The sequence below is a fragment of the Marmota marmota genome, unplaced genomic scaffold (assembly GCF_001458135.2).
Source record: "Marmota marmota marmota unplaced genomic scaffold, marMar, whole genome shotgun sequence".
Classification (NCBI taxonomy): domain Eukaryota; kingdom Metazoa; phylum Chordata; class Mammalia; order Rodentia; family Sciuridae; genus Marmota; species Marmota marmota.
Window position 1 is genome coordinate 2018962 of NW_025999969.1, and position 24488 is coordinate 2043449.

Consider the following 24488-nt stretch of genomic DNA (forward strand, 5'->3'; position numbering starts at 1 on the left):
GGCTTTACAGAACCCTCTGCAGTTTGAAGAATCAGACTGTGACTCTTCAGATGGGGAGTGTTCTGACGCCACAGTTAGGACCAATAAACACTACAGCTCTGCTACCTGGTAATGAAGGAACACCCCTCCAGAAGAGCTCATGGCGTGCTGGTGTTTCAAATCCTCCACCCCCTAGACTCCTCCCTTTCTCTTCCTGCTTTTTGTCAGGGAAGAGAACTGCCCCATCTTTACCACCCCTAGAAATGAGCTGCAATAACAGGAACATGAGACTTGGCAAATCTCTGGAAAAAAATATCCAAATGAAATTAAGTCTCACTGAACATTTCAATCAAGAATGGCAGGGATCTATTTTATTGAATATTCTAGCTACTGTAACATTGATATTTATTTTTGTTGGACATTTTAACACTTTGTACTGTAAAGAGTGAACTATATATGATATATAGAGAGAGACACAATAATTTCTTGCAAAAAAAAGAAAAAGAAAGAAGAGGACTTTAAGAGCAACATACTTGGGAATACTTGGGGCCAGGAGGTATTATTGCTGCTTCCACAGGGGACCAGGTCTTTTGGCCATAAGTGACTGAAGAGCCAGAGCAAGACATATTGAGCATTTTAGAACACAAAGAACAGCAAAAGAAAACACAATTCCAGGTAACTTGTGAACAGATCACATTAAGTTCAACCAGCTTGTCCAGGTGGGTGATGGAAATGACCAAGAGAAGTTCGGTGACCAGAGGTATTAAAGGCATGTGCTTCCTCTAGGAGGAGATAAACAAACAAAACTGAACATGGAAACTGACTTCATTTTTCAAACTTTAAGCAGCATTTGGTAGTGAGGCTTACAGATTGCATCACACCTTGTCCCTGGCAAATACTTCCCTTTTTAATGCTGTCATTGTTGTTATCTTGGCAAATGTATTACCTTGACCAATGTGTTGATCTTTCAGATTCAAGTGCCATTTTCCTATAGCTTTTTTCCTTTCTACTGTTGACCACTTCCTTTAGGAAAAAGGGAGGAGTTGCTGAGGAGACAAGGATGAGAGAGAAAGACCACCCACAGCAATGTTAGAAAAGCAAGTGTGAAATTTGTGAAAGCATGTTCTCAGGATGGTCAGTTCAGCTATATGGAGAAGATGGAACCACCCCTCTCTAGAACAGGTGGTTTGTCTGCTAGAATCATATTGATTCAAATAGGAGAATAGAATTTGAAGGCAGCTAGGATGTGTGTGTGTGTGTGTGTGTGAGTATGTGTGTGTCTGTCTGTCTGTCCAGCATCCAATCCCAAACCATCCCCTTGTTTTGATTCATTAACCCAATCTGTGCTGGAAGCTTTAGTGACTGGCTGTCATTGTTAGAATAAAGGCAAAATAATCAACTTGCAAAAAGCAACCCTTTTCGAACCACAGTAGCATTTTTGTTAAATGCTACTTGTAAAATATGTTTTAGTTCACTCTAAATCAGTGCAGTTTTGATTAACTGGATTTGGAAATTCATGGAAAGAATTTCACAACTGATTCTGAGCAGGGAATTGGAAAGATTTTACTTTGTCAAAAGCTTGAGGTTTTTCCTATCTCCAGGGACATGGGTTCTAAAAAGCATCAAAAGGTACTTCATGGTGCCTGGCTTCAAGGAAAATTTTATCTAGAATTTTATATACAAATAGATGTTGACCTAATTCTTGTCTCTGTCTCTAAGAAAATATACACTTGCTCTAGACCCTCTGACAGTGTGTCCTGTTGGATGTTAGGAAAGACTTGCAAATACTAAACCATTTCCAATGCAAAAGAAAATGGTACCCTCCTCTGGGTGCCAGTGATTGCATCAGCCAAAAAGGAAAGGCAGGAGGGAATTTAGAGCAGTTCCTTTTGTTTGTTTGATCCCTCCATTTGTTTACACTTTATGTTGATAAATTGATTTAAAATTTAGTGTCTATAATTTGTAGTTCATCAGTAGGATGAAAGAAAATGTTTAACTTATACAGAGAGCAGTATTGTTTGCATTAAATTATTCCATTTTGTATAATTCTGTAGCTGGACTACATGAAAGATCTTAAGTTATGGCATTATTATCATTGTTATTTTATTTTATAATATTATCATTCTCATTTTCTGTCGACCAGAAGGTGCAGTTTATGATGTAGCACAATGATTGTGTTTATTGCTAACCATGAATCATTATGGATTTTATGATTTTAATGAAGGTGTGAACATGGGACTGCCACTTAGGAGCTCCCTGGTAGTCACTGTAGTTGTGTCCCTAATTTTCTGTGTACAATGATCATCTGAAGATGCATGTTCTGCCCCAAAGTCCAATGGACACAGTGTGATTTGACTCCATCATGAAAGCTCTCAGTGGGCAGATGACTAAGAGAGTGGACAAATTGTTCAAAACTGTAAACTTTCTCAAATTTCTTAAGAAATAAAATCATGGGACTGCATTAGAAGCAAAAAGAATTATTTAATCCCCCCAAGAAGAACAAACCTAGAGAGTTCATGGAACTCATGGATTAATTTCAAGAATTGACATTATGGTTTATAATCTCCTTCCTGCCAGAGCCCACAAAACCATCCTTCTCTCCTAAATGAGAGTAGCAGGAAGACTAAAAGAAGAATATATACATATATATTTCCTGGCCATGATGTCATCCCATCATGAATAAAGAAATTCAAGGAGGCCAAGTCACGTAGAGGATCATGGGGCTTAGAAGAGTACCTTGAAAGATGCTATTTTCCATTCTCTGACTTCAGATTTCCCTGCACTTTGCATCTTTGTGGTGCATTGCTCCTTGGAATGCAGAATGCTACAACTGTGTCTTCTGTTCAATACAAAATACCCACACTTGTTCATTTAGGTTTATACCCACTTTTAGTGTCAACAGAGAAATATGAGGGTCAATTTTTGTCTTTAGATCTTTTAGTGATGGTCTTCCTAGAACGTCCACCCCTGATGCCTCATAATTTTGATCAATTTTCTGAATTCTCATCTTGGCTATCTGTCATACTAATGCCACCTTATCTTGATTTACTATTTTGAGCATGTTAGGGAAATAGATAGTCTTGAAACTTCAGCCATTTGTTAGTCAAGATTTTAATAAAGTCCACATTGAATAACTTTTGAGTAGAATTGACTAGAGTTTTCAGAAAAGAATGGTGTCCTCAGTCAAGGTTAAAAGGGAGGGCTGGGGATGTAGTTCAGTAGTACAGGGCTTGCCTAGTGTGTGTGATGTACTGAATTCAATCCAGAAGAGTTGAATCAAGAGCTCAGGGAATCTAAGAGCTTATTCTTTGGGTCCTATCAGCCTGAGTAGTGCTTCAAGGAACCTCACAGGACTATGACTTCAGGCTTCCTCACAATTGAAAGTCTAAACCTCTTGGGTTCAACGTCTACATTCATTGAGCATCTGTGTTTGGCTCACTTCAAGATGAGTTTCAATTTATATTGCAGATGAGTATTTGGTTTTGATCTCCATTCTTTTTCTAGATCATGTCCTCAAATACAAATTTCTCTTAAAATTGGTTAGTAGAAGGACTTTGAAATTATAATGGATCTCTTACCACCACTCAAGTTTAGACCTGTTTGCAAGACTGTGGGGAGCTCCCACCCAGAAACATAAAGATGCTAGCTAGCTGTCATAAGTTGATTTGGTTTGGCCTACTTGAAGTTCAAATATTTTAAAACTTTAGTATCAACAAATTCATCCTTCTAGGATGAAGATCGTATATAGTAGGATTTAATAAGTACTGGACATTTACTCCAGGTCTCCTTGTGCTAAATTTTCTTCTAGCCTACCCTACGTAATAGATGTGATGGTTTGGGATTTCCCTGGTACTATCCTACCAGATTTAAATGCCCCGATCCATTGTGGAGCACTGGCATCCTGTATGTGAATGCTTCCTCATTGATGAGATGCTTTACTTTTTTTTTTTAATGCCTTTATATCTCAGTTTTTTCCTTAAAACATTCCTACTTGAACTTCCTAGAACTTTGTTCTCCAGAACAGAACAGAATATTTGGAATCCAAGGCATTCCTGTCCTACTGCTCAGTATATGTGGTATATCTTGTTTCCCCACTAAGCCAGAAACCAGAACCACCATATACCACCCTCTTCCATCTCTGTCCTAAACACTGAAGACCAGCATTACTTAAGGAGCACCATATTCTTTCCTACTGCATCTACTACTCCCAACACAGCACTTGGAGCAACAATTACCACTTGATTGGAATTGGTGAACAAAGGGAAATCTGTTGACTATCCCAGCTTTAAACTCATAATTACTTTCTGAAAGTGAGCTCTTGAGCTTTTTGAGCTCTTGAGTTTGCCCTGATGGAAGAACAGGATCACACCAGTGTTTTCCTTCTGGATCCCACACAAGGCTGGCAGGGGCATACCAAGACAGGGAAACGGCCACTTACCTCTACTCACTGCCCTTTTGGACCACACTTCCACTTGAACACTTACCAATTGCTGATGGATCAACCTCCAAATGTCTCCTCATCCAATCATCTAATTGTGTTGAATAAACATGTTCTTCCTTCACTGTCTATAAACAGGAAGTTAATGTTCTAAGTCCTGGTTACTTGCTTCCTCCCAAGATGCTGTGAGACTAACGTGACATTCTTTTCAAGACTTGTCTTGTACTGTCAGTATGAATTTAGTGCCTTTCCAGGCAGCAAGGTTTTTCTTTGCTGATTTCATAGAACAAATGCCACACCACCAATGTTACCCACTTTAGAGATTGGCCCATTAGAATCGTTAGTTTGCTTATTTGCATGTTACAACTGATACTGCAAATTGGAATGGATGAAGCTGCTAAGTGGAGGACCCTTGTGGAACCTGGAGTATTTCTCAGGGACAGGTGGCAGAAGAGGGGAGCTCTGAAATTGTAGCTCTGAGAAACAGGAAAAGGAACTGGATTAAGGCTTTGGTTAACTGTTATGTGGCCAAGGCATGATAGCAGGATTTTACACAAGCCAAGCGTCAAGCAGATGGCAAGGCCACTATCAGGAAGCTTCCAGCAGAATCACAGGCCTGCCCAGAGCCACTTCACAGCACTCAGGGGATCACTGGCTCCTGGCCTCAGGCTGCTGTCCAGTGACCATGGTCCTCCGATGGTTGCAAGCCAGAGGGAACCCCAGCCAGGACCTGCAAGCTTTTAGGAAAATGTCCCATCTTGACCATATCACCCCAGTGGCTCTCCATCTCCAGAGTGACCACATCCCAGACTCTGGAAGTAGGAAGATTCTCTTACAATAATTTGAGTTACTCTAATTTGGAGCAAATGAATCTTTTGTGGTAGATCTCAAAATGAACTCCTTCATCTGTCTCTCCTGCAGTCACCTGCACTGTTCATTCCCCTGCTCCTTGTGTTGTTTTCTGATGCTGGCCCCTCTTTGTATTGAACAGCAATGGAACGAGAATGACTATCAAAGCAAACAAATGCATGAAATTAAACAAAAAGTGTACTTCACTGTTTTCTGGTTCTTCCTTTTTAGAACGGTACTGTCTGTATCCTGTGAGCTGCCTTAACAAATGTGTCAGTATTTGTCAGAACTTCAGACAATAAAAGACTTTACATGAGTAGGTTTTCTGCAGCCAAGAAAAACAAATGATGGGGAAAGTTGGTTTCTGAGACCCTGGGGTTTCAGTCACAAGCACAAAAGGAGCCATCATGTTTGTTAGACTCTCTTTTTGAGTTTTCTGTAAAAGCCTAGATGGGCACTCTGCTTCTTCCCTGTGCTACTCTGCTGCCCATCCTGCAGGTGCTTCTGTTACTAATGACCCTACTATAACACGAGCAGAGAAAGGAAAACAGGAATCTGGAATCATTTTGGTGAGAGGCCTGGTGATAGTGGAACACTAAAACACCATTTGGGGTTTTACAATTTTCAGTCAATCGTGATTCCCACTGGTAAAGGCAGTTAAAAGCCACATGTACAAACAAAGATTTATGTCCATTTATTTATTACATAACATTTATATCCATTTATTTGGTAAACCACTTTACTTGTAAACAGATAAGGCACATTGTTGCAAAATCATGCAGGAAGGAGACAGATCTAAGGATCTGTAAAGGGGCAAAGAGCACACATTTGCAACAGTGTGGAGAACTCCCTGGCTCTTCCCTCCCTCTACTCCCAAACACAAACAAAAGCCACTGATTTCAAAGTCCAGATAGGCCTCCTCCTCACCCCAACTCTTGTTATCAAGGCTTTAAAAAAAAACACACACACACACACACAAGGGTTGGGGATTTAGCTCAGTGGTAGAGTGCTTGCCTAGCACACGCAAGGCCCTGGGTTCAGTCCTCAGCCCTGGGGGGAAAAAAGCTAAAAAAAAAAAAAGCAAACATATTTTTAAAAATGAAATCTTTGCTGTGAAAAGACCATACCATGTCCCAAAACACTATTTTGGAACCCATTCTTCCTATGGAATGTAAGTATTCCAAAGAATTCATGTAGAACAAGAGGCTCAGATTAAAGCCTTGGCGAGATTCTTGGCCAATCCAAACAAACAAACAAAAACCCAATGGATGACGCTCAAGAGTAGCAGTTCTGATAAATTATGAGAATACAGGATTGCAGAGCTGGTCACTTTAGGTGCCAAGCACCATTTGTCCATAGAGGCAGTAATGTAGGTCCCTGCCAAGCCAATACTGCAGCTATAGGAAGCAATAACAACCTTAGGTAATTAAAATACAACACAACCAAGTAATAAGACCAACTTTTCTCTTTGAATTAAAAAATACAATTACTTATCAGTTTTTCTCAACAAATAACAAAAACATTCATAGGTATACTAGTGTACTGAATCCATTCTCCAGGAGGTAGAAGGGATTCCCAACTGAAAGGACATATTAGATAATGTACAGATTGTCATTTCATTCAGGTGACTCAAGGGCCCTGCCCTGTCCAGAAGAGTAAGGATTTCCCTACTGTAGATCCATAACATAAAGTTTGTTCCATTCATATTTAATAATCTGTTTATAGTTAGCTTAATTGTCAGGACATATAACCATGAGGAGATTTGACATACATGGTTAACATCACTGTGTCTGAACACAGAGCATCACAGAAATCACTTTACACTTAAGCTACATGTGGAAGTCTTAGGCCGTTTCCCTTGGCTTATGGAAGAGGTAGATCAGCAGCAAAAAAAAAAAAAAAAGTACATAAGAAACATTTCAAGAGACTAACAGCAGGTGGAGAGTCATGTCAGCAATGTGGGTTCACAAGTCAGCAGTGATCCTAATAACATCCATGGAGATTTAACAGAAGAACACGTGTCACACACAGCCTATCATTTTGCAAGAGGTACTCTGGACAAGGACAACCAACTTCTCCCAAGGCAGCCCAGGAGTGGGCAAGAGGCAAACCCAACAAACCACCCTGAGTTCCTTTTTAATTAATAAAACAAGAGATGGGATTTTCTAGGAGGCCACCCATACCCAGTCCTGCCAACGCAAGGCCAGACCAAACTAGATACGATTCACCTTTTAAAGCTGAGTGCCCTTTGTGACAAGACACTGCACACAGATGAACAGTGTCCAGATTACCTGGTGAGGGTAATTAAAAATCAATGAGGACCTTCAAAGGACCACACCCAGTAACAAATCATCAAGAGTCCAAGGATGTGGCAAACAAAAAATCCAGATCACGTGTCTTTTCTATTTATATGATTAGTGTTGCTTGGCTCATTCAATTGCAGGTGTTTCTGGCTAAATTTTTTAATGAGAGTTCCAGGAACTAAGGCCACCAGAGCAATGGCCAACAGCTTAAAGACTGTTCCCCAGGAGAAGAGAGCATCCAGAGAGGTTAGGGTTGACAGGATGGAGCCTGTCTGCACACAGATGAAATTGTATGGGATCAAACCTGGAAAAAGAAAAGGGGAAAGAACCTGTTAACAGGAGAGTGAAAATGAAGAAAATAACATAGAATTCAGAACAGTGATACCAGCTTTTTGCCCAACCCCTGACCCCTAAACATATTCTCTCCTCTCCACCTTTCCATTCTTTTCCTTCCTTTCCTCACTTCCCATATACATGTCTTGTTCAGCAAAAGAACTTCTGATGGTCTACACAAATATACATAAATATGTGTGTATATAATTTACATATATAAAATCCATTTTATTTAATTTTTCCAAATTAAAATTTTATTAAATTTTTCCAAATTTTATATGTATAAATTACACACACACACACATATTATACATAAACCATTTAGATAAAAATTTTAAAATTGGAAAGACAAAATGAATGCAGAACAGTAAAATAAGGGAGCAAGTTAGCAAAAACAAGAAAATGCATGAGGTTCACACATTTGCTAAAGGTAGACCCTGACTTTGGTCCTGAGCACCCTATAATCACAAAGAAGAGAGAAACACCATCATTATAAGATTTACAGTATAAGATTAAAAATACAAACAGGGCTGGGGGGTGTAGCTCAGTGGTAGAGTGCTTGCCAAGCATGCACAGGTCCCCATGTTCTAACCCCACCACTATAAACACACACACACAACAGTTTCTTAAAAGGAGTACTATTTTTCATATTCTCTAAGAAGTCATCAAAGCCACTAGATCCCAAAAGTCTGGCTGGTAGCTGGAAAGGCTGGTCACTTAAGCATCTTTTGGTCAAGTTAAAAACATTCTCAGGGCTGGGGATGTGGCTTGGTGGCTCAGTGGTAGAGCACATGCCTGGCATGCATGAAGCCCTGAGTTTTATCCCCAGCACTGAAAAAAACAAAACAAAACAAAAAAACATCCTGAGCACCCCCCCACTCCCAGATATTCTAGTTACTTGGTTCTAGAGTACTGCCCAGGAACCTGTGTTTTAAGTCTCTCCTACCCCCACCCCTAAGCTTCTGATTGGTCTGGGACCCCTATAATCCATTCCCTCTCTATAGCAGAGGAAGTACATGGGAGATGATAGAACACTCAAGGTCATACAGTTGGGCAGGCAGGAACCCTGTCTCCAGAATCTTCCTAAGCCTCATTCTACCTAGGTAATTTCAAGCTGTTAACTGCCATTAGCTGAGGTACGGAGGCACTCTGTCTGAAAGCTGATATGACCAGACTTGGCTGTGGTTGATCTTGCTTCGATTTAAGATCTCGCTTTCTCTCAGGCATTGCCTATTAATAGCAGCCACTCCACTACAGATTTGTTATGTTTGACCGAAAAGCCCTGAATGTCATTCCCTCCACACTGAATTTAGTTCCGAGATTTAAGAGAAGGTAATACTTGCTTTAGGCTTAAATAGCGTGGTTTACTTCTAGCATGGAGAAAGTAACAGTCACTGATCTTACAGGATGTTTGTGTTTTACCATTCTAATAAAGGTGATTCAAGGCCTACACTCTGAAAACACTGCTCTAGTCCCAGCCCTTTATCTGGCAGCCTGTTGAGGATGAGTAGCTCTAATGGAGGTCGTACAATTGTCAAACCAAGGGGAGACATCAGATGTCCTCTAATTCAGTAGATTGCCCCCATCTTCTTGGAGGTAAGCACGTGCCCATGTGGCAGGGGACCCAGGGAAGTTCCCCAACACAACATCTCTGAAGACTCCAACTTAATCCTCTAGCATCTTACCAATAAGAACTGAGAAGAAGAACTGCACAATAGGGATGTTCAGAATCGGGGCTGAGAGATTCAAGAACCAGTTTGGTGTCATAGGGAAAAGTCTCAAAAACAGTAAAAAGAAGAACAAGCTGTTTCTGTTCTCCTCCACCTGCAGCAAAGAGGACAAGACATTAGGAAGCAGAAAGGCATCTGGGCACTATTCTGGACACTTTACATATACTACTCCCAACTCTTTCCATAACCCTCTAGGGTAGAGACTGTTTTCCCCATTTTAAAATCAGAGGTGCCTAAGGATCAGAAAGCCTGGGAACTTGCCCAAAGCCACAGAAATTTGATCCCAGGTCTGTTATCCTGAAGACAACAGAATCCCTAAGTCCTCGGGAGGCAGGGCAAAGGAGAACTATGGGAGATCTCTGCTCCTCACTCCCCGTAGGCCATGAGGTGACTCTCAAGGAACCAATACTCGGATGTGCACTACTCCTTACCTTCCTCTGCATCAGGGCCACTTTATCAGGGAAGTAAGAGACCACCAGCTGTTTGCCAAAAATACTGGAGAGCAGGTAGCAGCATGTGGCACCCACCGAGGTTAGTATACAGCATAGCACGAGTCCTAGCCATGGCCCAAACAAGGCACCGGCTAATACGTTCTGCAAAGAAAGCAAACCCTCAGCCATGAAAACATCTGGTAGCTATCATCCACATTATCATGGAGCCCTAGAGTCACAGGTTCCCTCCTCCTAGGAATCATACACCAACCTCAGTCTCTTTACCTTTAAAACAAGAACAAGGAGTAAAGCCTCAGAGGACAGAAGCCAATTAAAAGAGATAATGTGCGTATACAGCATCCAGTCTACTGCATAGACATAAAATCAACTATAAGAGCTATAAGAAGGCAGAAATCATGAAATTCACAAAATATTTTTACTATTTCAAAGGATGAAACAAATCATGAGTGTTTCTTTGGTAAGACCCCACAAGCTATAATGTTGTTTCTTGGGGTTTTGCTGGATTATATCTAAGTAGTATGCTAGCACTGGGATTCTCGGTTGACCAAAGCTCTCACGACACTTAAAGAAGCCTTAGTTCCACAAAAATGGAAAAGTGAACCAAAACTTCCTAATGCAGTTTGGTTGGTAAACATCATCTTGCTAAAGCATGGGATCCAAGATAGAAACCAAAAGAGGGCCTTAGCAGTGGGAAGGTGGGAACCTGCCGGGCACCTACCATGTTGAAGTGCTTGACTACATGTCTTATGTAATCCTCACTCCACCCCTGTGTCATACACTATCCTGACCACATTCTACAACTGTGGTCAAGATCATACCCAGTAGAGTGAGAACACATCCCTAGATCTGGGTATGGAGCCTTCACTGGCTCTCTACCTTAAACAGGGCTCAGCTCAACAGGGAAGACAATACAGGGGCAGCCCCAAAGAGTGAGCCTCTGACCTCAAGCACCAAATGCTTCCCTGCCTTTCTTTGAAATGTTTGCTTGCTTTTTTCCAGTTTTCAACCCCCAAAAAAGAAAAAACTGCTTAGTTGAGCAGAGTAGAGAAAAGGTGCTGGGGTAAGAGAGGGAGTTGAGCCTAGATCTGAGTTGAGCCTAGAGTAGAGAAAAGGTGCTGGGGTAAGAGAGGGAGGCAGGACAAAAAGAAGCTACAGGGTTTCCTGTTTGTCACTCAATCATTCAATAAGTGCTGAGAGCCACTGTGTGCCAGCCTCTCTAAACCCACTGTTTCATTTCATCCTCCAATAATTGTAGGGGATGCCAGAGAAATAGCAGCTTTTCCAGATAAGGAAAACAGAGTTGGAAGGAGGGCAGGACACTGACCAGGAAGCTGGAGCCAGGTATGGCAAAGCCCTGTTTGTAGAGGTAGGCGCTGCAGAAGAGCAGGAATACGTAGGCCTCGTGCTCCTTCCTGTACTCTCGAAGGACCTCAGAGAGCTCCCGCAGCTCTGCTAGGTCTGAGGGGAACCAGAGTGACCTGGGATTTGGAAAAGCAAATGAAAACATGAGTCCAGATCACCCTAATGCCTAAGAAAGTTACTTGTTGTGTCTTTCTTTCCAAAGGAGGATTATAGCTGGGCATTGTGGCACATGCCTATAATCCAAGCTAATTGGGAGGCTGAGGCTGAGAGATCTCAAACTCAAGCCTAGTATGGGCAACACAGCAAGACCCCTTCTCAAAAACAAAACAAACAAAAAGTTTATAAACATCATCTGGTTTGCTGGGGACACATATATAACTTGGCCCAAGGTAAGAAGTCACCTGACAGAAATCAGCAGAGACAGACAGAAGAGCTCTGGTTGGGAAGCAAGAGACCAAGGTTGGTATACCTACCCTGCCTGGTCATGGGTCTGTTTCCTTATCAAAAAATGAAAAGTTGGTATTATTTAATCAGTAAATTTCCCTTAGCTCTCAGATTTTATAATGGATGAATTGACTAATTTTTGGTGCTGGGAATTAAAAACAGGGCTTCCTACATATTAAGCAGGTACTCTACCACTGACCTACACCCACAACCCCTTTATGATCTTAAGCAGCAAGTGGATTCATTTCTAGGCAAGCACTAAACTTCTTAAATTGCCTTCCTTTCAAGGACATCCCTTCCCCAGCAAGACAAAAATAATTCAGACTTCACACTGCTCCTGAGGTACTAGGTAAACTGACTTAAATCATTCACTAAAAAGCCAATTCAAAATTTTAGGAGAAGTAGACCTAACACCATAAACATAACTTTGTTGATATATGTCAGGCTTAAAGCCAACGCTCCCAAAGAGACTACTTTTTCACCCTGGTTAAAACTGGTGTCTAGTGCACTCTGAATACTGTCCAAAGGTCACAGTATAAAGGCTACCTTGTCTCTGCCATCTGAACAATCCTTGAATCCATCAGTGATCAATTATGAGTAACCCCTCCTAGTTCTCATGAGAATACTTCTCTTAGTATGTCTGACACCCACAAAAAAAGCCTTCTCAGCTACAGCAAAAGAATACAGACAACAATTCTCTTAATATTCAAACATCAGTTAATTCCTTGATAATGTAATGCTGTGCCAGGCATCTTTCCATGCACTTTAAAAATAGTATGAGCAGTGGCACACACAATGCCAGCTACTCAGGAGGTTGAGGCAGGAGATGGAAAACTAGAGGCTAGTGTGGGCGATTTAGCGAGTCCTTGTCTCAAAACAAAATCAAAAAAATTAAAAGGGGCTAGAGATGTAGCTCAGTGGCAGAGCACTTTCCCAGCATCCCCAGTACCAAAAAAAAAAAAAAAAAAAAAAAGTATGTAGCAATCCTGAAAACCGGTCGGGTAGGTATTGTTCTGCCTCCTCCTGACGAGTTGTCCACAAGAGAAGGAGAAAAGTGGAGACAACCAGGAACAGGACAGGCAGACCCGACATTATTTCGTGAATAATTCAAACTTGTCCACGCAACGTATCTCCCGAAGACCCAAGGGCTGATCCGCCCGAAGTGGAGCGGGGGTCGCAGGGGGGGACCTGAAGGCGGTCGAGGAGGGGCTGGGGATCCACACATGAGCGATGGTTGGCTGCAAACCGGCTCCTCGCTGAAGAGGAGGCGGTGATACACGCGAGCAGAGGCTCCGCCCGGGGTAGGCGCCCGGTTTCCCTCAAAACCCAGCCCGGGCAGCCCTCAACACACAGGTCCCAAGCCGGCTCCGTCCACCAGCCTGTGCGAGGCCGAAGTCCCGCTCCCCGGTCCGGAAAATGAACTTCACATCCCGGTCCCCAACGCGCCCAGCCTCGGACCCGGCTCCCTTCCTCTGATGGGAATCCCGTCCCGCCGGCGCCGCCACGCACCTGCCTTCAGGCTTCTCGGGGGAGCCTGGTCTCGGCCCACCGGGCAGTCGCGTCGACAGCAAGTACAGGGCAAAGGTGCAGCCGGCGAAGACCAGGAGCAGGCCGAGCAGCGGGCGCATGTCGGCGCCGCACCCGGGCCAGCCGGGCCTCGCGACTGCTCGCTATACTGGTTGCGGCGGAAACTTGACAGCGCGCGGACTGAGCCCGCGGAGCGCCTTCGCGGACGGACCGGGGCGGGGTCCACGCCAAGCCCCGCCCCCCGTGCAGACCCCGCCTTCTCCTGGAAAACCCTCGCTCAGTGTGTGTGTGTGTGTGTGTGTGTGTGTGTGTGTGTGTGTGTGTGTGTGTGTCCTCTCATCTGTGGGTGTTCTACGTTTTTTGTTTTTTGGGGGGTTTTTTTGGTACTGGAAATTTAACCCAAGGGCGCTTTACCACTGAGCTGCACCCCCAGTTCTTTTAATTTTTTATTTTGAGAGGGCCTCGTTGATTTGCTGAGGCTGGCCTCGAATATGTGATGCTGTTGTCTCAGCCTCCCGAGTCTCTGGGATTACAGGCATGGGCCACCGCGCCTGGATCTTCTATGGTTATCCCTGTCCATTTCTTCATTTGTTCCGCAGGCACTGAGCACCCACAGCACAAATGTAGAACCGAAGCTCCAATCAAGTTCAGTGGGACAATAAGGGTGACCACAAAAGGCAAATCACAATGTTGCCTTTTACTCAGCGCCTACTATATTCCCATTAACCCTAATCCTCACAACCATGCTGCAAAGTAGTTATTTTTGTCTGTATTTAACAAATGAAAAATCTGAGTCTTGGGGGTGGGGATGTAGTTCAGTGGTGCAGTGCTTGTCTTGCATGTGCAAGGCCCTGGGTTGGATTCCCAGCACAAAAAAAATAAAATAATTTTTTTTTTAAAGCTGGAGGTGTTGGCGCTTGCCTGTAATCCCAGCGGCTCAGGATGCTGAGGCAGGAGGTTCACAAATTCAAAGCCAGCCTCCACAACTTAGCAAGGCCATAAGCAATTTATGAGCCCCTGTTTCAAAATTAAAAAATAAAATAAAGTAAAAAGAGCTGGGGGTGTGGCTAAGCGCCCTGGGTTCAATCCCTGGTTTAAAAAAAAAAAAAAAAAAAAACACTAAATCTCAGAAATATTAAATGACATCCCTCAAAAGAGAACCAAGATAAGAATCCAGGTCAACCTGGCTCCACAGCTAGTGGTCCTTCCACTGCATGGGTTCTGGTTTGAGTTTACCCTCAAGGATGAGCAAAAGCTCCACAAGCAGAAAAAGGAAAGACAGGGTGAGTCCAGCTTCAGTGAAGGCCAAAGTGTATGAGAAATTGGGGACAAATTAAAGAGCACTGGAAGGTAGGATGGGGAGTTGATTTTTTAGTATTGTAAATGGTGAAACACCAAGGGGGTGTTTGATGAGTCAGAATGAGTCAGGTCTGGTTTGGGGGTCATGTTGGCAGGTGAGTAGAATATGTAGGGTTAACAGCTGCAATTGTCCTGATGAGACAGGATATGGCATGAGCCAGGACCACAGGGTTGAAAGTGTATTATGCTCATTTTTAAAAAATATTTATTTTTTAATTGTAGTTGGAAACAATACTTTTATTTCACTTATTTATTTTTATGTGGTGCTAAGGATCGAACCCAGGGTCTTGCATGTGGGAGGTGAGCGCTCTACCACTGAGCCACAATCCCATCCCCATGACTCATTTTTAAGAAGGAAAAAGAGATTATATTTTATCTTCTCACAATATTAAAATATTTACAAATGAAATCATTTAGTGTCAGGTATTTGCATCAAAAAATGAGATGGGTTTGGTGAGTAGAGTTTAGATAGAACAAGATTGGCTGTGAGTTGACTGTAGCTGAAGCTGAGTAATGGACACAGGGAGGCAGATTCTGTACCGGTTTCTCTGTTTCTGTATGTGTTTGAAGTTCTTCATTTAAGAAAATGGGAGAAACAGTTTCATCCCTCCATTTCAGCTGAACATGCACATGCATACCTCTGATAACATTCTTCTCTCTATCTGACAATTTCTGCCTAGCAAATTCTTACTCCTTTGTCCATACTCAAGACAGTAGCCACCCACCCTAAGAAAGCTTTCCTATTTCCTGCCATCATTCCTTCTCTGTGGCTAGGAATCCCTCAGAAATGCCTGCGCTCCTTTTGCAAACCCATGCTCCAGGTTCATCATCTTTCCCCCCAGGACACAGTGAACATTGTTATAACCGAGAGAATGTCATATATTTGAGGATCATATTAGCTTTCTCTTACTATAGGAAAACAACAGATATAAGAAACTTAAGAAGAACAGTCTAATTTGGGCTCACAGTTCTAGAGGGTTTAGTCCACTGTTGGTTGGTCTTGTTACTTTTAGGCCAATGGTGAGGCAGCTCATCCTGGCTGGGAGCTCATGGCTTAGCAAAACAATTCACCTCGAAGCTGGGAGGTGATAGAGAGGAAGAGGAAGGGGCTGGGGTCCCACTATCCTCTTTAAAGGTACATCCCCAAAAATCTGAAGACCTCCCACAAGGCCCTGACTCAAAGTTTCCACCACCTTCCAGTATTGCCTAGCCAAGGACTAACAGTTTAACACATGGGCTGTTGGGGGACACTTATCCAAACCATCTGTCTAGAGGAGATCATTGAGATCATGAGGGGAAGAGGGAAGGTCTCCTAGGGATTCCATGAGAAGAAAATGACTACAGGTGACATTCACTGAATATCTATCTACTAAGTCTAGAGACCAAAGGCAGCATTTTATATGCATGAATTTACTTATTCCATATAACATGAAGCAGGGACTCTTAACTACCCCTCTTCATAGTCCAGAAAAACTGAAGCTTAGGAAGAGGGAAGCAAGTACGTCAAAGAAGCAGTGGAGGTCACACACCTTGCAAACACACTCCTCCCCGACCATGCATGCCCTTTTGAAAGAGAAGACTGAAACTAGAAACCTGGGAAGGAAACAGTGAAATCCACCAAAGAGAACAGATGACTCATTCAGGGATGTTGGAGAAACAGGAAACAAACAAACAAAAAAAAGTGGGGGCTGGGAATGTGGCTCAAGTGGTATTGCACTCGCCTAGCATGCATGAGGCACTGGGTTTGATTCTCAGCACCACATAAAAATAAAAATAAAGATATTATGTCCACCTAAAGCTAAAAATAATAAATAATTTTTTTAAGTGTCCTGAGATCCCAAGAGAGATTTTCAGAAAAGGAACCATAGCTGTTAGGTGCAGGACAGGCTGAATAAGTTGTCTGCAGGGCATGCCAAACAGAGTTAGCTGCAGGATGACCTGGCTTCTCAAACCCTCTGTCTGGTTCTTTATCACCTGTTTGCTTCAAGCCCAAACGCCCAAGCCCCCCTCAAGGCTGAGCGCTTCGTCCCCCCTGCTCAAGGCTGAACACTCAGCTCGCCGCTTAAGGCCGGACACTTAACCCCCTTGTGTGACAAACCCAGAGACCCTATTAGATTTGGGCTATAAAAACTCCCTCCTGCCGGGCCCCTCTCTCTTGCTCCCTCTCTCTCTTGCTCTCTCTCTCTTACTGTCTCTCTTGCTCTCTCTCTTGCTGTCTCTCTTGCTCTCTCTGTCTCTCTTGCTCTCTCTGTCTCTCTTACTCTCTCTCTTTCTTCTTCTTCTTCTTCTTCTTCTTCTTCTTCTTCTTCTTCTTCTTCTTTCTCTTCTTCTTTCTTTCTTTTCTCCTCTGTTGAACTGCTGCAATAAAGATCTCTTGGTCGCTCCGAGTGTTGTGGTCACTTTCCTTTCAATAGCCAGTGTCAAAGTCCTTGGATAAATCCAGTGAGAAAACCTGAATGTCATAGGACTTGGCCAACACAAGGTGAGAAGGACTTTGGCCAACTCTTCCAAGAGGTTCAGATCTACTTTCTATAGGCTCACTACCCAAGCATCTCCTTGCTACCCCTGACCTGCCCCACTGGGGTCCTAGGCTGATTCCTGCTTGGTGAAGAAGACCTGGCCTGGGCTCTCCAACACCAGCCACTTCCACCCTGGTCTCAGTCTCCTCCACACTCCTGGCCCCCGACCCAGCACCTGCAGCAGCTTCCTCTGAGCCACTCATCCACAGCACATGCCCAAGCAGCCCAACCAGGTCAACCACAACCCCCCACCAGGGCACATGTGGCCTGAGAAACTGGAGGAAAGCGGGAGGTTCAAGGGAGAGTGAAGAGCCAGGCACCCATCAGGGCTCTTGGTCAGTAGCACGCAGCCTTTCCTGGATTCATTGCCCAGAGCAGTTGAAAGGAGTAGCTCTGAACACCATGCGACTGTGCTCCTTACCCACCCCACACATAACTGAATGGAACAGGATGGACATCTTCCCCACCCCAAGGACCCTAGGGCAGTGTCCACTTCTTGGATTTGGGGATCACCTATACAGGGAGTGGTTGTTTGAGTCAGATTTTCTGTTGCTGTGACCAAAAGACCTGACAAGAATGATGTAGAGGAAGAAAAATTTATTTTGGTTCATGGTTTCAGAGGTCTCAGTCCATAGGTGGCCACTGTCATAGCTCTGGACCTGAAGTGGGTCCAGAGGACATCACAGGAAAGCAGCTCAGAACGTGGCAACAGGAAGGCGGAGGGGGGGAGATCCACTTACTAGGGACAAAATATAAACCCCAAATGCAGGCCCCCAGTGACCTACCTCCTCCAGCCATTCCCCCCTCCTGCCTACAACTATCCCCCAGTTAATCCATTCGAGTGGAATAACACACTGATTAGGTTAAAACTCTCACAACACAATTTTCTCACCTCTAAATTTTCTTGTGTTGTCTTATCTAAACCATAACAGTAGCCAACCACCCAATGAAGCTGTCCTGTTGAAGAAGCTGAGCTCAATCGGAAAACTGGTGGGAGAACATTAGGGTTAACATGGGCCTACAACCTCTTGTTGCTGCAGGCTCCAGGGCCACCCCTCTCTTCCCTTTCCTGAGGTCTGATAGTCACCTCTTTCTAGGCATGTCAGCTTTCCATCACTATAATAAGATATCTGAGGCAATTAACTTATAAAGAAAAATGGGTTATTTTGACTCCTGCTTCTGGAGAAGCATCAGCATCAGATGGCCCCATTGCTTTGGGCCCCTGGCAGGGATGGCTCATCGTGGCAGGAGCATGTGGTAAAGCAAAACCACGTACATCATGAACCAGGAAACGAAGAGAGGACGAGGAAGCCTGGGATCCCACAATCCCCATCAAGCACCCACCCTCAACGACCTCAGGAGCTCCCTATAAGAGGTTCCCCTACCTCCCAGAGCACCACCCTGTGGACCAATCCTTTAAGGTCTTCAGAGGACATTCAACCTCCAAACCACAGCACTGGGATTCCTTGAGTGTCCCCCCGCTGCCCTCTCTCTCAATAATCTATAAAGTTTGGGTCAATGTGAGTGGATTCTGGCCCCTGGTCCCCAAAGCCTCTTTAGCTAAGATGGGGTTCTGCAGGAACGAGAGCCTGGAGTAGGGATCCAAGGTCACACGTTCCTAAGTTCAGGTCTTTGGAACTTGCAGAGTGAAATAAATTAATGTTTAAACCAGGTGGTTCTCTCCAATTCCTAAGCATGGAATCCATTCCATTCTGCTCAACAGGTGTTCATGGAGCGCTTACTCTGTGCCTGGACTGTGCTTGGTGCCAGGGAGGCAAAGACAGGCAGCAGGGGCTGTTGTGGGCTCACAGTATCCAGGGAGTTACAGTCACAGAGAAGTCACTGCATGGTATCATAAAAGCAGTGATGGAAGCATGTATGAAGTCAGTGACAACTGGGGTGGCCAAGGGAGAGTCACAGTAAAGCCAAGGGAAGCCTAGGGACCATGGCGTGGAGTCACCCAGTAACACCGTGTCCTGGAGGGTGTTAGCAGTAGTGCTGAAATGGGGGGTGGGGATCCCAGACTTCAGGACAGATGGGCTTGCTGAGAAATGGTGGTGGGGTCCCCTGGAAGAGGTGATTAGAAGTGAAAAAAGAGCTCACTTCTATTTTTTTTTCTGGGGAGCCTGGGAAATGGCCTCTAAAGACAATGGACCAAGATCATAGAAAAGTCTAAGACTAAACCATTTGACCCAGCTATCCCTCTTCTCTGTCTATACCCAAAGGACTTAAAAACAGCATACTGCAGGGACACAGCCAATAGCAGCACAATTCACAATAGCTAAACTGTGGAACCAACCTAGATGCCCTTCAATAGATGAATGGATAAAAAAAAATGTGGTATATATACCCAATGGAATATTACTCATCAATAAAAGAGATTAAAGTCATGGCATTTGCAGGTAAACGGATGGAGTTAGAGAATATAATGCTAAGTGAAGTTAGCCAATCCCAAAAAACCAAATGCCGAATGTTTTCTCTGATATAAGGAGGCTGATTCATAGTGGGGTAGGGAGCAGGAGCATGGGAGGAATAGATGAACTCTAGATAGGGCAGAGGGGTAGGAGGGGAAGGGAGGGGGCATAGAGTTTTAAATGATGGTGGAATGTGATGGACATTATTATCCAAAATACAGGTATGAAGACACAAATTGGTGTAATATACTGTGTATACAACCAGAGATATGAAAAAATGTGCTCTATATGTGTAATATGAATTGTACTGCATTCTGTTATCATATATAATTAAAAAAAAAAAAAAAACAAAGATCCTATGGGGGAAAAAATCGAAGGCTGAGAAGTTTAGGTGCCCTTGTGGCAATGGGATATGGTTAGAGTGAGAGGTAGTCTTTTCTCAATCGAGCCATGTTCCAGAACAAACCATAGGACTCAGAAGATGATAGAGAGTGTTTATTTAATAGATATTTCTTGAAGGCAGACTATATCATAGGTACATGGTTCGTGCCTCACAGACGAGTGAATATGGACATTAATCACATAATTACAAAAATAAATGTAAAAATAAACAGTGCATGAAGGAAAAAGTATGGTGAGCTCTGAGTGGAAATGAGACCTGAGAAGACTCAACAGAGCAGGGGCCCCTGAGCCAAGATTCAAATGACCAGTAGGAGAGAACTGGTGAAAAGAGGAGGAAAGGGGTAGACTGTAATTTAATTGTGTTATGGATTGGGGATTCAGATAGATATACAGACAAAGAAAAAGGAGGAGAGGCACAGAAAACAAGAGTCACAAGCTCCAGGGGGGTCAGGAGGAAGATTTTGGGAAGACAGTGACCACTCCTGTGACTCTCTTCACTTCTTCTTCTCTCCATTCCTGAAACTCACTGAAATTCATCTCCATACCAATAAACAAGTTCCCTCCCTTTATCCATTCATTCTTCCCTTCATCCATCCATCCACCACCCCACAGATGCCCAGACAATGGTAATCCAGGTCCTATGCCAGCACCCAGTGACCCAAAGAGTCTATAACTTAATAGAAATTCTACTGCTGGCATTTTCTTACAATTGTTTTGACTCCCTGCTTGGAGATAAGGAAAAGAGGACAAAAAAGTAACCGTGCTAATCAAAATGCAGGAACAATAAAACTCTAAAAAGAAATCAGGGCCTCTCAGCACGCTGATCTCTCTGTCCGCAATTGCTGAGGAAAGGTGTGGGGGGAGAGGCCAAGATGTCCAAGTGCCATTGAGCCTTTTTCCCTTCAGAGTTCAGCCATCCATCCCTTACATAAAATAGGCTGTATTTGATACAAATGAATCTAAGATACAAATCTCTAAGAACGAGCCACATACTGATTTATATCATTTATGAAATAGTCCATTTCTGTACAATAAGGCTGTTTTCATAGAAAACGGTAGAGGACTTTTGAGACAGTTGCACCCACTCTCATGCTGAGCATCTGGCCCCAGGGATTGCCCTCCTTTCATTCTAGACTTGGTCTTCTGGGATTTCTTGACGTGGTTCCTGCTGTCATTCCAGATTCGGAGGTCACACCTACCTCCAGGGAAGTCTGAGAATTCCTCAAACTGGAGGCTGCAGATGCTCTGAGAACAAACTGGTTTATGCTTTGAATCCCCATGTTAGCAAAACAAGTTATAGCATCATTGTTTTTGTTTTGATTTGTTTTGTTTTTCTGCACTGTGCATTTAAAAATTTTCCTTCAATAAACAGGGATTACATTGATAGTAAGGAAAATATAAACATTTCTTAAAGACTGTTTAAGCTAATGGTTATACACTGTACACCTGTAATCCCAGCTACTTCAGAGGCTGAAGCAGGAAGATCACAAGTTCGAGGCCAGCCTCGGCAACTTAATGAGACCCCAACTTAAAATAAAAACTAAAAAGGGCTGGGGATACAGCCCAGTGGTAGAGCATCCCTGGGCTCAATCCCCAGTACAGAAAGAAAGAAAGAAAGAAAGAAAGAAAGAAAGAAAGAAAGAAAGAAAGAGGGTTGCCTGGGATGGAGTGTAGTTCCGTGGTGCAGCTCTGGGATGGCCCCCAGCACTGCCAAAACAAACATACAAACAACCTAAACAGGAAAAGAAGGGTAGCCGGGCTGGGGCTGGGGCTCGGGCTCAGAGGTAGAGCGTTGGCCTAGCACATGTGAAGCACTGGGTTTGATCCTCAGCGCCACATAAAAATAAAGATATTGTAACCACCTATAACTAAAAAAATAAATATATAAAAAAAGAGAAGGGTTGCCTATAAAATGATCCTTCTCCACCTTAGGTGAAAAACAAGCCCTTTCTACCCTGCTGGTCCCCTGTCCCAGGGGTGTGGGGCTGCTGCTTCCTCCCTAGACCCAGCACTGCCCTCAGGCTACCAGCCCATCTCTACCTCCTTTGCACCAGCATTACTTCAGAGGGGGTGGGACAGGGGTATGTGGCTTTCTTGCTGCCCCAGAGAGAAGCTGTATTGATAAGGAGGGGCCACCCCTATCAAAGGATATGATCAAAGGATATGAGCTAAGCCACGTTAAAATAAATAACAACATATTCACATTCATCACACCTTCACAGATGTGGTACCCATAGGATTTCAAAGAACCCTTCATAGACTTGTCTTCCACACCCACACAGCAGCCCTGAGAGGTAGGTCAGTTTTGTTCCCTTCTGTGTGATGGGTTCTGTGCAGAATTCGGCACAGGGAACAGAAAGTCCACAGGGAGGTCTCCAGCCCCCCACCTAGCCTTAAGATGAGTACCCGAAGCCCTGAGGAACAAAGAGCCTGTGTGATGGGCAGCAGAATCGACAGGTCGGAACAAACAGGCCCCAGGATGCAGCCAGACAAAGCACTGGGCTGTCAGAAGGCTGGCTATTTCTGACTTGCCCTAGTTAGGGCCACCCTTCCCAGTATCGTTTTATAATCACAAGGTCGTTTGACGTTCTGAAATGTGACATCCTGAAATGTGACATCTGTAGGACGCTGCTGAAAATAACCTTGGTTTTTTTTTCATGCTTTTTGAGCTTTGAGAAAAAGTTCAGGTGAAGCTTTAAAAGAGGCCGTAGATGCAGCTTTCCTGACATCGTTGCTGCCCACGTGTCCCCGGCAGCAGCAGTTACATTTGCAACTTGGGGCAGAGAATAGGTTTGAAGACTGTCTGGACATTTTCCATCAGGACAAGATCATACCGACATAACTGGGGCCTGGGAAAACACGACAGAAATACCCTTGTCAATAAAATCATAGCAATACCACATTCTTGTCAAGTCAACTGCATTATATCCTTAGGATATAAAATTATGCAGCAGATGTTTCTAATGGAATAGGAAAAACGCTTCCGGTAAATAAAACATCCACAGCCAGAAAGCAGAACATAAAATGTTATCCCCATCTGACTTCAACTAGGTCTAAAAGCAACGATAGAAATAACCAAAACTGTTAACAGTGGTTACCTCTGAATGATATTAGGAGTGATCTTTTCCTGCTTCCTAACACTTTCTGTACTTTCCAGACTTTATAAAATTGGCATGTTATCTCTTTGAAAATTAGGAAAGTACAAAAAAAAATCCCACCATTTTAAGATGTAATGACTATTCTCTTAGAGGAAATTTGTATTAAATATTTTAGGGTGTCCTTAACCTTCAAGAAAAAGTTACTGATTACATCATTGCCTGTCTCTTTTTCCGCCCACAGATTAAAAGTTAAGACCACATGGTAGAGTGGCATTTATCACAAAACATACAAATATAGCCCTGTACTTAAAAAAAAAAAATCCCCTCTCTCTCTTTATGCACACACATTCACTTTTTCTGAACCCGTTGATAATAGGTTGTTTGCTCCTCAATATTTCTTAACACTTCTGTGTGTATTTTCTAAGAATAAGGAGATTCTCAATGCACTTATCAAATTTAACACATAATATTGACATTGTCAAAGGGAAAAATGCAATTTTTCTTTAACCTTATATATATATATTAATCTCTGTTTTCTCAGTCTGCTGAATGATACAAAATTTCTTTTCTACAACAAACTGTCAACTACAAGGAACACGGGTGGTTAGGGAGGAAATTATGTAACTCTAAGCATATAACACCATTATTTCCTTGGGTTACTGGGCCATTTATCTTTAAGCACATGCCAGTATAAATTTCTTGGATTACTGAGCAACTTGTTTCAAATGGAGACTATTTTTGGAAAACCCCTAACTCCCCTCCCTGTGAATGAAGAAGTTCCATTAAAATATCCGAAGAAGCCGAGGATCCAACAAAATCTTTGGTAAACTTTGCCTGAGGCTCACCTCTCTGGATGGACAAGGGACCTCAACCTAATTCGGAGGATCCTGAGCTTGTACTTAGGGCCTATTACAGATCCTGTAGAGAACACCAAGGAAATTGTTGCCACTTTGTCCAGATCTTGATTAAATCTTGCAAGCAGGCTCACTTGATGATATTTCTGAAATGTGGCTGGTTCACTGGAAAAAAGAAATAACATTTAGAAATGAGTATAGATGACTAAGGAGAGAAAGCAGCTCTGCAGCCTGCAAATCATTGGTACACAGCCTACTACTTGGCCCCATTTCCTGCACTTGCTGAATTTCATGTCCACCAAGTCCAGGCAACTGCCTAAGTGAATCTACTTACCCCAAAGTGACATCAGAGAAGAATGCTGTGCACCAGGCAGTGTGCTCCTGTCTTTATTTATTTATTTATTTGGCGGGGCGGGGCGGGGGGG

General features: G+C 43.3%; 3 protein-coding genes across 11 annotated transcripts in view; 1 reads left to right on the forward strand and 2 right to left on the reverse strand.

Annotated features, from left to right (window-relative positions):
• Map3k13 (mitogen-activated protein kinase kinase kinase 13) overlaps positions 1-5472 on the forward strand; it is a 172148-nt gene extending 166676 nt beyond the window's left edge. For all 8 annotated transcript variants that reach the window (XM_048804018.1, XM_048804020.1, XM_048804021.1 and 5 more), the window contains one exon: positions 11-5472. In XM_048804018.1, the coding sequence (XP_048659975.1) occupies positions 11-112 (102 nt within the window). In that variant the 3' untranslated portion in view covers positions 113-5472. The remainder of the gene's footprint in view (positions 1-10) is intronic.
• A 465-nt stretch (positions 5473-5937) lies between these two features.
• Tmem41a (transmembrane protein 41A) lies at positions 5938-13607 on the reverse strand. The gene is made up of 5 exons (XM_015499953.2): positions 13400-13607; positions 11409-11562; positions 10064-10225; positions 9588-9726; positions 5938-7873 (listed from the first exon to the last, which is right to left on the reverse strand). Exons 1-5 carry the CDS (start codon positions 13516-13518, stop codon positions 7656-7658), a joined length of 792 nt encoding a protein of 263 aa, XP_015355439.1. The 5' UTR covers positions 13519-13607; the 3' UTR covers positions 5938-7655.
• Positions 13608-20191: 6584 nt separating this feature from the next.
• The window catches only part of Liph (lipase H), a 45480-nt gene continuing 41183 nt past the window's right edge, over positions 20192-24488 (reverse strand). For both annotated transcript variants that reach the window (XM_048804025.1, XM_015499954.2), the window contains 2 exons: positions 24055-24228; positions 20192-22960 (listed from right to left, as the gene is read on the reverse strand). In XM_048804025.1, the coding sequence (XP_048659982.1) occupies positions 22873-22960; positions 24055-24228 (262 nt within the window). In that variant the 3' untranslated portion in view covers positions 20192-22872. The remainder of the gene's footprint in view (positions 22961-24054; positions 24229-24488) is intronic.